Source organism: Rhinoderma darwinii, chromosome 10 (assembly GCF_050947455.1).
Source record: "Rhinoderma darwinii isolate aRhiDar2 chromosome 10, aRhiDar2.hap1, whole genome shotgun sequence".
Classification (NCBI taxonomy): Eukaryota; Metazoa; Chordata; class Amphibia; order Anura; family Rhinodermatidae; genus Rhinoderma; species Rhinoderma darwinii.
In genome coordinates, this window is record NC_134696.1 from 90,961,212 (window position 1) to 90,978,460 (window position 17,249).

The window sequence follows — 17,249 nt, forward strand, 5'->3', positions numbered from 1 at the left end:
CCCTGCACTAGGCATAACACCATCAGCTCTGCTCAAAGTGTTCCTTTAAGAATACAGACTGTTTGTCTCTTCAAAATGTATCTATCTTCCTATCTATCTATCTATATCCTATCAATGAATCTATCTATCTATCTATCTATCTATCTATCTATCTATCTATCTATCTATCTATCTATCTATCTATCTATCTATCTATCTATCTATCTATCTATCTATCTATCTATCTATCTATCTATCTATCTATCTATCTATCTATCTATCTATCTATCTATCTATCTATCTATCTATCTATCTATCTATCTATCTATCTATCTATCTATCTATCTATCTATCTATCTATCTATCTATCTATCTATCTATCTATCTATCTATCTATCTATCTATCTATCTATCTATCTATCTATCTATCTATCTATCTATCTATCTATCTATCTATCTATCTATCTATCTATCTATCTATCTATCTATCTATCTATCTATCTATCTATCTATCTATCTATCTATCTATCTATCTATCTATCTATCTATCTATCTATCTATCTATCTATCTATCTATCTATCTATCTATCTATCTATCTATCTATCTATCTATCTATCTATCTATCTATCTATCTATCTATCTATCTATCTATCTATCTATCTATCTATCTATCTATCTATCTATCTATCTATCTATCTATCTATCTATCTATCTATCTATCTATCTATCTATCTATCTATCTATCTATCTATCTATCTATCTATCTATCTATCTATCTATCTATCTATCTATCTATCTATCTATCTATCTATCTATCTATTCTATCCTCTTTTTCTTCTACCCCCAAGATTCCTCTGTTCCTCTGGACAGGTGTTCATATATATCTCATTTTTTGCTGAATGCATTTGTGGCTTAAAACTACTTGTGTTTCACTATTTGTTCAGCAGTGTCAATAACCGCAGACAGTTCATGAGAACACTCACACATTCTAGAAGTTTCTAATGTCAGAGGCTTTAATACAGAGAGATGGTAGCTCATTGTTAATACTTCTCAATAACATTATTTATCCAGTCCTTATAGACGCAGACTTTGGTGTAGACGCCAGGATGTCCAGTTTGCGCACAACCTTGTCCCCAAGATACCACTCCATATAGTTCTCCGTTGCAAAGCAGAGGTCCACCAGAGTCCCCCTGCAAAAACATACATCATTGTAATATATAATGTAATAAACCTACATATAAAACACCAGCAGACTTTAATTTGCCATCCAATAATCCAGAATCTCTGATAATCTGCCACTTCTATCCAGCACAGAACGTCAATCTAATGTCTAATTTCAATAGTCTAGAAGCAGAAGAATGAGCGACCAGAACCAATTAGGAAATTCCTCTGAATAAACATGATAGTATCAGATTTTATGTTAGTCAAGGGTGTACATACCTTTAGAGGCAGCCTTGTAGCTGATATGGGGCCCCTGGAAATAGAGGGCCCAGGTTGTCTGCATCCCTTATTTTAATAGTGGTGAGAACCTATTCAGGGGTCCACTTTCCAAAGAACCTACCCACGAAGTTTTGGGGAATTACCCAAATATCATGAAATCAATCAGCATCAGAAAAGGAGTAGGGGGGGGGATTTTAATGTTTGCTATGAAGCCCCCTCCCCTCTATGGACACCTCTAATCCTAATGTTTCCTGAAAGTTTTCAACCCTTAGGCCAGTTTCAGACGTCCGTAAAAAAAGGCTGAATTTTAGGGTATATATTTTGGCTATAACACCCAGTCCTATTAAATAAAAAACCTAGAACATCATAAACATAACATATTAATTCTTAAAGGGGTAGGATAGGTGATAAATGTCAGATCGGTGGGGGTCCGACTGCTGGGACCCCCACTTATCCCAAGAACAGGGGGTTCCGAAGTGCCCTATGTGAATGGAGCTTGACTGGTCATGCTGGTCCACCACTCCATTCACTTTCTTTGGGGCTGCAGAGATACCTGAGCATGCACTGTCCTGCACCATTCACACTTCGGGACCCAATTTTTTGGATCCGTGGGGGTCCCAGTAATTGGAAAAAAAACATTTAATCACGGGACATTTTATGCTCTCAAATTACATAGAAACGCCTCTTTTATGTTTAGTCTCCACGTCTTTCGTGACCCGGTTTGTGGGAAAGTCCCAAGAAAGATTGTAATGTTGAATGGCGCACTATAGGGATCTACGGTGATCTAAGTTCGGTTTGGTTGACCCAGAGGGGGATCCAAGTGTTGGGGCTGAAATAAGGATCTTAAAACGCGGCCGTTACATGAACGTCTAGAGCTAAACATACACGTGAATTTTATGTATGTTTCCATGACAGTCCGATAATCCCGAATATTTGATCATCTACTCCCTATTCGATTCCATTAATGACAGAATAAAGGGATTTTACAGGATATGAGTGTGAGTTTATTCCCACCAGCCTCCCCCAAAGACGGACCACTGGGAACATTTTTGGAAATTCAATGTAGGATTATTTTTGTTGAGATTTTAGATAATCAGATTCCATATATACTGTGTATATGTTAACGCCTGTTGAGACAATGTGACACTAAAATCAAGTACGTGCACTGACTGGGCTTTCATTATGACTTTGCAATGTCAAAAACTTTGTGCTGAAGAATAACTTTACCACAAAACTTCATATAATGATGCAATGAGAAAACGTAGTCTCACATTCACAAATGTAGATTGAAAATTCACACGGTTTGACCCAATGGATGACTGATATCAAGTTGCAGTTTGGCAGAGGATGTGTCAGACTGTGTCACCATTGTCTTGTACGGATGTAGCCAAGTTTATCTTGACTCTGATAACTTCCTGCAGCGTGGTATCACACAAAAAAAAGGTCAAGTTAAAGTTTCTAGACACTGTGTATTTAATGCGTTTATAAGTCAAGATACCGATGGCTACATCGGTACAGATGTAGCCATCTTTATCTTGACTGATAACTTCCTGCAGCGTGATATCACACAACACAAGCCATTGGAAAGTCATTGAAAAAGTCAAGACAAAGAAACTTGACACTGTATTAAATGCGTTAAAGTCAAGATAAAGATGGCTACATCTGTACATGAATGGGGAGAGCAGCTGCTGCATTGCAGAATTGTCATTATTTATTACTCTATGGCGGTGGTCTATAACTGGTGGGTCTCCAGCATGCCAAAGAACAGAGTCACCTACTCAGGTAAGACGCTGGATATTAGAGGAGAAACGTTATCAGTGGAAAATCCCTTTAAAACTGATCTGTCATAAATACAGGACCGTCAGTTCGCCTGACATGTCTGTTTTAGTAAATACTTGCATTCCCCATTAAATCACAATTCTGGAGCATCTTTTCTTAGAACTCTGCATTGGGGTGTTCCTCTGTTATTCCTCCGGAAAATGTATGAATAAATTGACAACCGGGTGTTACCATTCTTCTTCTCAATAAAGTGTGTCCCTACGGAGTCTGACACTCTCAGCAATAATTTTAGTATAGGGTCACACCCCAATGATCATGAAAATGGTAACACCATGTAGTCCCAACATTTCCAGAAGAAGTAACAGAGGAACACCACAAAGCAGGATTCTAAGAAAATATTCTTCAGAATTGTTATTTTGTGGGAAATGCAAGTATTTACGAAAAAAGATGTGTCAGGAGAGGCAACCAATTTTTTTTACTACCCCGCACAGGAGAACTGGCATATCCTCTATACCACACCACACAGGAGAGCTGACAGATCCTATATACTACATCACACAGGAGAACTGACAGATCCTCTATACTACACCACACAGGAGAACTGACAGATCCTCTATACCACACCACACAGGAGAGCTGACAGCTCCTCTATACTACACCACACAGGAGAACTGACAGATCCTCTATACCACACCACACAGGAGAGCTGACAGATCCTATATACTACACCACACAGGAGAGCTGACAGGTCCTCTATACTACACCACACAGGAGAGCTGACAGATCCTCTATACTAAACCACACAGGAGAGGTGACAGATCCTCTATACTACACCACACAGGAGAACTGACAGCTCCTCTATACTACACCACACAGGAGAGCTGATAGATCCTCTATACTACACCACACAGGAGAACTGACAGATCCTCTATACTACATTACACAGGAGAGCTGACAGCTGCTCTATACTACACCACACAGGAGAGCTGACAGGTCCTCTATACTACACCACACAGGAGAGCTGACAGATCCTATATACTACACCACACAGGAGAACTGACAGATCCTCTATACTACACCACACAGGAGAGCTTACAGCTCCTCTATACTACACCACACAGGAGAGCTGACAGCTCCTCTATACTACACCACACAGGAGAGCTGACAGATCCTCTATACTACACCACACAGGAGAGCTGACAGCTCCTCTATACTACACCACACAGGAGAGCTGACAGCTCCTCTATACTACACCACACAGGAGAGGTGACAGATCCTCTATACTACACCACACAGGAGAGCTGACAGCTCCTCTATACTACACCACACAGGAGAACTGACAGATCCTCTATACTACACCACACAAGAGAGCTGACAGCTCCTCTATACTACACCACACAGGAGAGCTGACAGATCCTCTATACTACACCGCACAGGAGAACTGGCATATCCTCTATACTACACCACACAGGAGAACTGACAGATCCTCTATACTACACCACACAGGAGAGCTGACAGCTCCTCTATACTACACCACACAGGAGAGCTGACAGATCCTCTATACTACACCACACAGGAGAGCTGACAGATCCTCTATACTACACCACACAGGAGAACTGACAGATCCTCTATACTACACCACACAGGAGAGCTTACAGCTCCTCTATACTACACCACACAGGAGAGCTGACAGCTCCTCTATACTACACCACACAGGAGAGCTGACAGATCCTCTATACTACACCACACAGGAGAGCTGACAGCTCCTCTATACTACACCACACAGGAGAGCTGACAGCTCCTCTATACTACACCACACAGGAGAGGTGACAGATCCTCTATACTACACCACACAGGAGAGCTGACAGCTCCTCTATACTACACCACACAGGAGAACTGACAGATCCTCTATACTACACCACACAAGAGAGCTGACAGCTCCTCTATACTACACCACACAGGAGAGCTGACAGATCCTCTATACTACAATACACAGGAGAGCTGACAGCTCCTCTATACTACACCACACAGGAAAGCTGACAGATCCTCTATACTACAACACACAGGAGAGCTGACAGCTCCTCTATACAACACCACACAGGAGAACTGACAGATCCTCTATACTACACCACACAGGAGAGCTGACAGATCCTCTATACTACACCACACAGGAGAACTGACAGATCCTCTATACTACACCACACAGGAAAGCTGACAGATCCTCTATACTACAACACACAGGAGAGCTGACAGCTCCTCTATACTACACCTCACAGGAGAGCTGACAGCTCCTCTATACTACACCACACTGGAGAACTGACAGCTCCTCTATACTACACCACACAGGAGAGCTGATAGATCCTCTATACTACACCACACAGGAGAACTGACAGCTCCTCTATACTACACCACACAGGAGAGCTGATAGCTCCTCTATACTACATCACACAGGAGAGCTGATAGCTCCTCTATAATACACCACACAGGAGAGCTGACAGATCCTCTATACTATACCACACAGGAGAACTGACAGATCCTCTATACTACACCACACAGGAGAGTTGATAGATCCTCTATACTACACCACACAGGAGAGTTGATAGATCCTCCATACTACACCACACAGGAGGGCTGACAGATCCTCTACACTGCACCACACAGGAGAGCTGACATATCCTCTATACTATACCACACAGGAGAGCTGACAGATCCTCTATACTACACCACACAGCATAGCTGACATGATTTCTATACTACACCACACAGGAGAGCTGACAGATCCTCTATACTACACCACACAGCAGAGCTGACATGATTTATATACTACACCCCACAGGAGAACTGACAGATCCTCTATACTACACCACACAGGAGAGCTGACAGATTCTCTATACTACACCACACAGGAGAGCTGACAGATCCTCTATACTATACCACACAGGAGAGCTGACAGATCCTCTATACTACACCACACAGGAGAGTTGATAGATCCTCTATACTACGCCACACAGGAGAGCTGACAGATCCTCTACACTACACCACACAGGAGAGCTGACAGCTCCTCTATACTGCACCAAACAGGAGACCTGACAGCTCCTCTATACTACACCACACAGGAGAGCTGACATGATTTCTATACTACACCACACAGGAGAGCTGACAGATCCTCTGTACTACACCACACAGGAGAACTGACAGATCCTCTATACTACACCACACAGCATAGCTGACAAGATGTCTATACTATACCACAAAGGAGAGCTGACAGATCCTCTATACTACACTACGCAGGAGAGCTGACAGATCCTCTATACCACACCACACCACACAGGAGAGCTGACAGATCCTCTATACTACACCACACAGGAGAGATGACAGATCCTCTATACTACACCACACAGGAGAGTTGACCAATCCTCTATACTACACCACACAGGGGAACTGACAGATCCTCTATACTACACCACACAGGAGAGCTGACAGATCCTCAATACTGTACCACACAGGAGAGCTGACAGCTCCTCTATACTACACCACACAGGAGAGCTGACAGATCCTCTATACTACACCACACAGGAGAACTAACAGATCCTCTATACTATTCAGTAGAGCTGACAGATCCTCTATACTACACCACACAGGTGAACTGACAGATCCTCTATACTAGACCACACAGGAGAGCTGACAGATCCTCTACACTACACCACACAGGAGAGCTGACAGCTCCTCTATACTACCCAACACAGGAGACCTGACAGCTCCTCTATACTACAACAAACAGGATAGTTGACAGATCCTCTATACTACACCACACAGGAGAACTGACAGATCCTCTATACTATTCAGTAGAGCTGACAGATCCTCTATACTACACCACACAGGAGAGCTGACAGCACCTCTATACTACACCACACAGGAGAACTGACAGATTCTATAGTAATACACCACACAGGAGAGCTGACAGCTCCTCTATACTACACCACACAGGAGAGCTGACTGATCCTCTATACTACACCACACAGGAGAGCTGACAGCTCCTCTATACTGCACCACACAGGAGAGCTGACAGCTCCTCTATACTACACCACACCACACAGGAGAACTGACAGATTCTATAGTAATACACCACACAGGAGAGCTGAAAGATCCTCTATACTACACCACACAGGAGAGCCGGCAGCTCCTCTATACTACCACACACAGGAGAGCTGACAGCTCCTCTATACTACACCACACAGGAGAGCTGACAGATCCTCTATACCACACCACACAGGAGAGCTGACAGATCCTCTATACTACACCACACAGGAGAGGTGACAGACCCTCTATACTACACCACACAGGAGAGCTGACAGCTTCTCTTTACTACACCACACAGGAGATCTGACAGCTCCTCCATACTACACCACATAGGAGAGCTGACATATCCTCTATACTACACCACACAGGAGAGCTGACAGCTCCGCTATACTACACCACACAGGAGAGTGGACAGGTCCTCTATACTACGCCACACAGGAGAGCGGACAGCTCCTCTATACTACACCACACAGGAGATGGACAGCTCCTCTATACTACACCACACAGGAGAGCGGACAGATCCTCCATATTACACCACACAGGAGAACTGACAGATCCTCTATACTACACCACACAGGAGAGCTGATAGATCCTCTATACTACACCACACAGGAGAGCTGACAGATCCTTTATAATACACCACACAGGAGAGCTGACAGATCCTCTATACTACACCACACAGGAGAGCTGACAGCTCCTCTATACTACACCACACAGGAGAGCTGACAGCTCCTCTATATTACACCACACAGGAGAGATGACAGCTCCTCTATTCTACACCACACAGGAGAGCCGACAGCTCCTCTATACTACACCACACAGGAGAACTGACAGCTCCTCTATACTACACCACACAGGAGAGATGACAGCTCCTCTATACTACACCACACAGAAGAGCTGACAGATCCTCTATACTACACCACACAGGAAAGCTTACATATCTTCTATACTACACCACACAGAAGAGCTGACAGATCCTCTATACTACACCACACAGGAAAGCTTACATATCTTCTATACTACACCACACAGAAGAGCTGACAGGTCCTCTATACTACACCACACAGGAGAGCTGACAGCTCCTCTATACTACACCACATAGGAGAGCTGACAGATCCTCTATACTACACCACACAGGAGAGCTGACAGCTCCTCTATACTACACCACACAGGAGAGCTGACAGATCCTCTATACTACACCACACAGGAGAGGTGACAGATCCTCTATACTGCACCACACAGGAGAGCTGACAGCTCCTCTATACTACACCACACAGGAGATCTGACAGACCCTCTATACTACACCACACAGTATAGCTGACAGATCCTCTATACTACACCACACAGGAGAGCTGACAGATCCTCTATACTACACAGGAGAGCTGACAGCTCCTCTATACTACACCACACAGGAGAGCTGACAGCTCCTCTATACTACACCACACAGGAGAGCTGACAGATCCTCTATACTATACCACACAGGAGAGCTGACAGATCCTCTATACTACACCACACAGGAAAGCTTACATATCTTCTATACTACACCACACAGGAGAGCTGACAGCTCCTCTATACTACACCACACAGGAGAGCTGACAGCTCCTCTATACTACACCACACAGGAGAGCTGACAGCTCCTCTATACTACACCACACAGGAGATCTGACAGCTCCTCTATACTACACCACACAGGAGAGCTGACAGATCCTCTATACTATACCACACAGGAGAGCTGACAGCTCCTCTATACTGTACCATGCAGGAGACCTTTAATGATGGTTATCCTTCTTTCTTTATAAATTCTTCTATGGGTTGATCAGATCTGAGAAATTTCTACCGCTACCTATGCAATTGAGGTGTTCAGTGATCTCAAACAGATATGATTTGCAGCTCTACATGTCATGTGCTAGAATTTAGTCATTCATATGACAAGTAGAGTGATAAAAATCATACTATGCAAACTATTATTAGGAGCTTACAGCAGTCTGTAATTATCTTTTTCCTGCATGCAGGTTCTCGTAAAGGTTTAGCAACCTACTCAGTCCCAGGAAGGAGAGGGAGGAAGGGGATGCAGCTGTAGTTGTTATCTCAGTGTATTAGTGAAACAGCAGGAGAGGGAGAGGGGAAAGGGAGCAGCAAGGTGGAAACATGTAAATGGCTCAGACCACACAGCAAAGCGTTCACATCACCAGGAAGATCCTTTATCACAAAGCAACCTTGGAGAGAGAAAATTTGGGAAGGAAAATGACCATTATTCAAGTTATACCCAACATGTCTGTCTTCACTACATCTAGTACACATTTACACCTGCCTAAGGAGTGAATGTGATATTCTTGTAATGACAGACATTGACTAAAAACTAAATGCATTTTACATACGATCTATAATAATATTCTATACTTGCCTGGCACGAGTCCTTTCCTCCCTCCAAGTAACCAGCACAGAACATATTATCAGTGATTTTATTTGGATAAGAAGATTTGCAGCTGGAGTCCGAAAGAATAGGAACATCCAAACATTGTAGGTTATCTGGATACTGAACTGCAAAAATATGCACCATTTATTATAGTTATACCTGTTTATACAAATACTTTAAGGAACACTTTGGACAAAACTGATGCACTGTTATACCTAGTGCAGGGCCTAAGGGGTCTGTGCATGACACAAGGATTTTAAAGAACATTAAAGAGATAATTCCGTATCATGCTCCAGCCCCATCAGGCCCTGCACGAGACATAAGGCCGGCCGCTAACCTAACAAAGTATTGGAGCACGGTCCGTAAAAAGCAAAAGATAGGACATGTCCTATCTTTTTACACTTCTATGGCCCGGACACCTTCCCGTAAATAAACGGGAAGGTGTTCGTGGACAATATAAGTGAATGGGTCCGTAATTGCGGACCATAATTGGGGTCCGCAATTATGGACGATTTTTACGGTCGTGTGCATGACGCCTATCATAGTATATCAGTTTTGTCTGTAGTATTTCTCTAATTGTAGTGAGCAGGGCCGGTTGGTGGAGAACCCTGGGTAAATTATTTGGTGGGAGCCCACCATCCCAGTGCGTGTGGCCTTCTCCACTGACGTGTATAGGAGATATGGAGCCAGTGACTGTCTTAGACTAAAAGAAAGGCACACACAAGGCACACACATGTATCTCTACCTCTTCTCGGCTTGATAGAATTGCTGAATGGCCATCAGGGGTTCCCCATTTTCTTGAGAGGTGAATGTTCTATAGCTGGGCAGTGTATACACTACCCATAAATATAATGACTGCCAGGAGCACAAGTAGTTAGATAGAGAAATATTCCAAAGAGAACAGCACCATATATTTGCAGTTGTGTGGGTGCAAGACTCAGGGTTTAGACCTCTTACCCTCTCAATATAATGCAATATAATAGGCAGCACTCCAGTATAAAGTAGTGAAAAATCTGTGTCTTTATTCACCCATAATGATGTAGATAGATGAATAGACAGACAGATGGATGGATGGGTAGATAGATAGATAGATAGATAGATAGATAGATAGATAGATAGATAGATAGATAGATAGATAGATAGATAGATAGATAGATAGATAGATAGATAGATAGATAGATAGATAGATAGATAGTAGATGGATAGATAGATGGAGCTCTAATTAAAGGGGTTGTCTGATTTGGGTCCCATGTCAACCCATATTAGCTAAGCACAGTACACATTTAATATGACAAGTCTATGATAGCTTCTGGAAGGTCATGAATATCTACACTTGTTTTCATATCCCATCCGTTGACTATGTCTAGTCATCATGTCTTGCAAACCCGTATTTAAATGCATGTGAAAAATGTGAAATCTTAACTTTACCGTCTTCTACCTGAACTTCCGATATATCAAATCAGTTTCCTTATGAGCAATCTAACCAGTTGTGTTGATTAACACATATGTGTTCTTCCTGTGGTTGAAAAACCCTACAGACTTTAGAATACATATATCATGTACATACTCGTTACTCAAAAGGTGTTTTTCTTTTTTTCCATTTGTGATGGATTTCTTAAAACCATGTCTAACCATGTCTAACCTCCCTCTTGAGTTATACTCCCTAAAACTATGACCTTCCTGCTCCATGGCCCCATGTACGGGTTAGGATTGTATGATGGACACAACTTCATTAAAATAAGAAATATCCAAGGCTCATAGAACTAAAGACTAATGTTGAAGAGGTTGTCCAGTTGACTTCTCTAGAGCAAGCCACCATGGCAATCAGCAGATCAAAACATGACTGAATACTAAAAACCCATACATTTTAGGTGTTATTGCCAGGGAAAGAGGCTGGCGTTCATTCACTTTCCCTACAGCGGCCATTACATAGAGTCCATTCAAGTGAATTGGCGAACTTGTCATTTATGGCCATATTGAGTCTACTAGAGCAGGAGAAACTCTGGTTAAAAGGTGAGTCCTGGGTCCTGAACGTGGAATCGCCCTCTATGACATCCAAATGCCCTCATATGAACAGAGGATGTCCAGTTAACATAGATTATAGCCAAGAAACGTATTATATTAATTTGAGATATAATCAATATAAGAGATGGAAGGGATAGAAAACTCACCACCAGAGGTCTTCAGATTTCCCCAGCCTGACACAAGACACCGACTTCCCTCAGTTGGACAAGTACTGGCAACGGGGATGGGTTGGACATATTGGTTAAACTGGGCAGGCTCAGCTAGTTTGACCATCATGAAATCTTGATCTAAAGTATTTTGGCTGTAGTAGAAGTATTGATAAGCCTTCTCCACCCGGATGTGCTGCTCAGTGCCTTCTTCCTTTGATGTATCATGTTCTCCAAGATGAGCAATTAAGGTCTTGGGTCTACATAAACAGTAACAGTAAAAATAATGTCAATCCAGAAAAGGACTTTACATGTGATCGTGTTACTGTCTTATTTGCTATGAATATTTAGAGGGGAGTACAATGTCTACAATTCACGTCTCCTGTAGGACTGTTCTGTTCATGGAGCTTGCAGCACTATTAATGCCTTCAACAACTCTGGGACTTCAACTGAATTCTGACAGACCCCATTATAAGTCAATAAGATCAGTCAGGATCCATTTGAAAACATATCCATCATATCTGTCATGTCATTAGGAACGGAAGCCCCAATACTAGTGTGAACACAGCCTAAGCAACTCTCTTGGTCTTTGTGTTAAGCTAAAACTAAATGATGATGACCAGGATGAGTAACTATAATCTAAATCTACCGAACTTACGGCTTGTAGCAATGAGCTGCTGATATGATCCATCTTGCAGTGATTAGGGATCCGCCACACCAGCGATTTCCATTGTAGGTGAAATAAACTTGCCACGGTTGGGAATGTGGAGCACACTCATAGCCATTGATAATCTTATCATCATCATCCAGGGGAGCAGCCACTGAAAGAGAATTACTTTGATTTATACTAAAAAGGCAATTTCCAAAAAATCTAAAAATTGTCTCCTATTAGTATTGCCTTAAACCCAAGGTGGTCTTCAACCCGTGGCTCTCCAGCTATAGTTACATGGTGAAGACCTCTAACTTCATTCTTGCTATGTGTCTTGTACAACTGAGGCAAGGAAAATGAACACGTGGATTGATGACCAAATCTTCAACTCAAAGGACAATGACCAGAATGAAGCTTCATCTTATTTTGGGCATACTATGAGGACACCCAACTCATTCAATCATTGGAGAACTAATAAGCTGGCTCCTATTCTTATAAGAGTTAAATAATAAAAAAAAAAAAGAATGGAACCAGATGGATGTAGACAATCACATAAATCAAGACAACATCATTAAGGGAAATGTAAATCCCAATAGAAAACATTCATATGTTCATCAGGGGTCACAATAAATGGTCTTCACCTAAAGGAAATCAACCATAGCCCCTTGGAATGGGTCATAAGAACTCTGAGTTTCCTACTGTAGATCATGGAGAGAGAGAGAGAGAGAGGCAGAGAACTTGACTGTCCTTGTCTTACCCTCATATGTAGATCTCAGAATTGTTTCTCGGAAACACTATAGAAAGTTATATCCATTATTTATAGAGGGAAATAAATATATTCATATAGGTTTATCGTTGTTACCTGCAACCCCCAGGAACATCAACACCCAGAGAGAATGCATATTGAGCTGATGATAACTCTGCCTTGAGATGTTGGACATGTGTGAGAGGTCTATGGCCAGCTGAGGGAGTCATTTATAGGAGCATTATCGTCAAAGACTGGCCCAACATCTTGTTACTTCACATGGCTCATTTCCAGACACCTGCAGGTTCCCATATTAACTAAAAACACCATGTATGGTGCAATCCCTAGGACCCATATCTCTAACCATGGCTTATTTGTACAATATTACATTTATCTTGCATGAAAGCTATTGGTACGCAATTAATTTGGCTCCTTGAATAGTAATTGTTATATTTAAATTTGGAAGGCATCCATAACGCAATGGAAAATTGCAAAAATAGACCGTAGGACAATAAACAAACCAAATTTCTTGCTGGCTCGGAAGTGACCATGGGTTTTTAAGCAGTGCTATAGAAGATGTTGCAGAGTAGTCTTCCGGAAACCATACATTCCTCAAGCAAACTGTGGTTTGTAAAAGTTACCATAGAGCACTGGTACACAGCTATGGGCAACACAGCTATGGGCACAACCGTCTCCTTCCTTATGTAATTGTTAATGTAATCAGAATGGAAAATGTCAAAACATTTTAGCGGTTCTTTAAACTTTTATATAAGCAGGGGCTTTGCTGTGTGACTTCTTGTTTTGTGAATGTTGATCTGTAAAACGTCAGTAGATCTGCCTGCAGTGTTGCACCATTACTGAGTGCATAATGGTCAGTGGTATTTGAAGGTCATCCAGTACTGAGAGCCATAGAGAGAATGAATGATTGGCTTAGCATAAGGCTACTGGTTCCCAGAGCGATCCTCATTGGATTAAATTGGGAAGTTAAACCATATACAGTTAGGTCCAGAATTATTTGGACAGTGACACAAGTTTTGGCATTTTAGATGTTTACAAAAAGATATTGAATATACAGTTATATAATAAATATCGGCTTAATGTGCAGACTCTCAGCTTTAATTTGAGGGTATTCACATCCTAATTTGAGGAAGGGTTTAGGAATTACAGCTCTTTAATATGTAGCTGTGTCTTTTTCAGTGGACCAAAGGTAATTGGACAATTATCTCAAAAGCTATTTAATGGGATGCATGGGCTATTCCCTCATTATTCCATCATCAATTAAGCAGGTAAAGGGTCTGGAATTGATTCCAGGTGTGGCATTTGCATTTGGAAGCTGTTGCTGTGAACCCACAACATGAGGTCAAAGGAGCTCTCAATGCAAGTTGGAATCCAATGTGGTGGCATGCAGAGTCCAAATCATGAAGATTGTGTCACTGTCCAAATAATTCTGGACCTAATTGTATATAGTTAACAGCCACGCTCCTTCCTAGCATCCAACGATGGAGTCAGGTGTGTAGTAGAAGAGAACAGAGGAGCCACGAAGGTTGGGCAGGATGGGGTGCAGACGGGACCTGGCAAGGGTCATCAACAGAATAGTAGACCCTCTGGGTTGCTATAAGAAGGCTTACAGATAAACTGAGGTACCGAGGAGGCCCTTCTTTTCACCCTTAATCCTTCCACTGAGATATTGCTAGGCAACAGGACAGTTCTTATTCTCCTGTTCAAGCTCCCGTCCTCCGCCAAAACCCGTGGCTTCTCGCTCTGGCTGTACAGCCGCATCTGGCGCTCGAAGATGACATTAGGCAAGGTGGCCTATTTAAAGGGGAACCGTTCTCTCATGCTTTGGTTGGTGATTGAGGGACATCCTTCCTGGTTCTGTTCATTTGCATTAGTATTGCTATTGACTATTGATCCTGATCCTGACCTCGTCTGGTTCCTGACTAGGTTTCGGCTTGACCTTTGAATATGACGCCTGATACTTTTAGTTTTTCTCCTGGTCCTGACCTAAAGCTATCTACTGACTACGATCCTGCCCGTCCTTTGGTTTGTTGCATCCTGTCTGTTCTCCTGATGACGAATCCCAACTCCGTTCCTGACCACGCCACTGCTCCAGCAGCAATACTGACGCCAATTTTTAGACTGTTCTGGGGACCGCAACCTGGGGATCATCCTGAAGCAAAGTCCACACCTCCTAATTAGGAGATCCTTTAGACCGTACCCCAGTCTAGCCATCGGCAATCGAATTGTGGCTTTCACAATTTGCTATCCGATACCTGACTCATAACAGCCGGCTTATTGCGGTAGGCATGCTCGGTTGCAGAAGGGGAATCGAGGGTTGGTGTGCTCTGGCTCATGAGTGAGATATTACGATTAACCCGGCTCACGCAGTTGTATGGTCTTGGACCCTCAATAAAAGGCATCTGACAGCGCAACAATGGTGCTAGTTGTAGAGAGCAGATCAGATAAACAATGTGCAAGTTTCAGTAAGGTTTATGTACCATTAGCCTGAATTATCAAGGAGACCATGAAGTTCTGCTATGTGCCCACAACAATTTATAGTTTTACTGTAATGAATATGAAAAAGATAAGTAGGAATGAAACACACAAATTATAAAGTCTATTTTTCCGAATCTTCTGAAACTAGGTACCAAACAGGATATCAGAGAGAACATAAATAGAGGCATCAACGTGTCATGACTGAACTAACCTTGTAGCTAGTGGTTTCAAAAATAACCCTTTGATGGCTGAAAGTCGCTTGTGTCTTAATACACAACGGCATTGTGTGTTGATTTAATTTTACCAAAAGTCAATTACTGTTAACATACTCCTACTCAACATTTATGGCTACTCAACTTGCAATCATAGTGTTATGTTTTAGTTTTAGAGAATACATAGACAAATGTGAGTAAAATCTCGGATAAATCATGTGCGAAAGTATGAGTTTTATATTAAAGATGACCTGCCATATTCTTTTTTTTTTCTTTAAACCACCCTTATTCCTGGCGTCTTCTCAATTCCAGCGCTGTAATTTTTATGTTTTTTTTGTCTCTCCCGTTGTCCCTTGCCTTGCTTGGTGGCTAATTTTGAGTAAAGGTACAGAGAAGAGACCTCATCTCTCCACAGTAGACATTGCCTCCTGCATCACTGTGATGCTGTCCAATCAGAGAGCCTCACAGTGATTCAGAACACCCGCTCTGATTGGACCTCGACACAGTGATGCAGGAGGCAATGCCTACTGAGGAGAGATGTGGTCTCCTCCTCTCTGTACCGTTACTCAAAATTAGCATATTAGCCACAAAGCGGAGCAGGGGCTGTAGCGGTATAACGGGAAGGCCCAAAAAAAAAGACAGTGATGGAATTGAGAGGTTACCAGGAATAAGGGGAGTTATGTGGTTTAAAAAAAAAAAAAAAAAAAACATGACTGGTCCTCTTTAAGCTACTGTCAAAATGCCATAAATGTCCCAGATGGAGCAGAACAATGTGGTCCATGGACGAGAAAATGCTGTGCACCCCTGATCTATATCCGTTTAGCTTCACCAATCTACTGATTTTGTGCAAATGGTGAAAATTCAACCCCATTGTTTCTCTGGGGTTTCTTCGAAGCAAGATGTGATTCCAAGGGATCACAGAGAAGCCCAGTCCGCCATCAGGAGAACACCTCATAAGTACCGTATGCATGGTAGCTCAGTTAGCACATTCGACAGAAGAATTTCAATGGACTGAAGATCAGCGCAAGGTGGGTCTTCCAACTAACTAACTAACTAACTAACTAACTAACTAACTAACTAACTAACTAACTAACAAACTAACAAACTAACTAACTAACAAACGACCCTATACACTCAAGTAGACACCCATCAATGTATGGTTAAATTGTTCAGTTCAATTCAATAGAAATTTCTTGTTTGAAGCAGTTCTTTAAGGATAAATGAGCAAGAAGTCCTCAAGTTCCATAAACAAAAAATATTTAATGCTGGAGCATTTGATCA

The 17,249-nt window shown here is 42.2% G+C and overlaps 1 protein-coding gene across 2 annotated transcripts; it reads right to left on the reverse strand.

The window, feature by feature from the left end:
• Positions 1-966: 966 nt before the first annotated feature.
• LOC142661557 (trypsin-3-like) lies at positions 967-16,382 on the reverse strand. Of its 2 annotated transcripts, none has more exons than XM_075838983.1 (5): positions 16,220-16,382; positions 12,525-12,687; positions 11,867-12,126; positions 9,684-9,820; positions 967-1,170 (listed from the first exon to the last, which is right to left on the reverse strand). In XM_075838983.1, exons 1-5 carry the CDS (start codon positions 16,224-16,226, stop codon positions 1,021-1,023), a joined length of 717 nt encoding a protein of 238 aa, XP_075695098.1. In that variant the 5' UTR covers positions 16,227-16,382; the 3' UTR covers positions 967-1,020. The 2 variants fall into 2 exon arrangements, with proteins under 2 accessions (XP_075695098.1, XP_075695097.1); XM_075838982.1 differs by lacking the exon at positions 16,220-16,382 and adding an exon at positions 13,378-13,449.
• Between the last annotated feature and the right edge of the window lie 867 nt (positions 16,383-17,249).

Coding starts and splice junctions, on each gene's coding strand:
- LOC142661557 (XM_075838982.1), bottom strand. CDS start 13,417: ATGCATTCTCTCTGGGTGTTGATGTTCCTGGGGGTTGCAG. Junction 12,127..12,524: donor GCAGCTCATTGCTACAAGCC/GTAAGTTCGGTA, acceptor CTGTTTATGTAG/ACCCAAGACCTTAATTGCTC. Junction 1,171..9,683: donor GAGGAAAGGACTCGTGCCAG/GCAAGTATAGAA, acceptor ATGTTTTTGCAG/GGGGACTCTGGTGGACCTCT.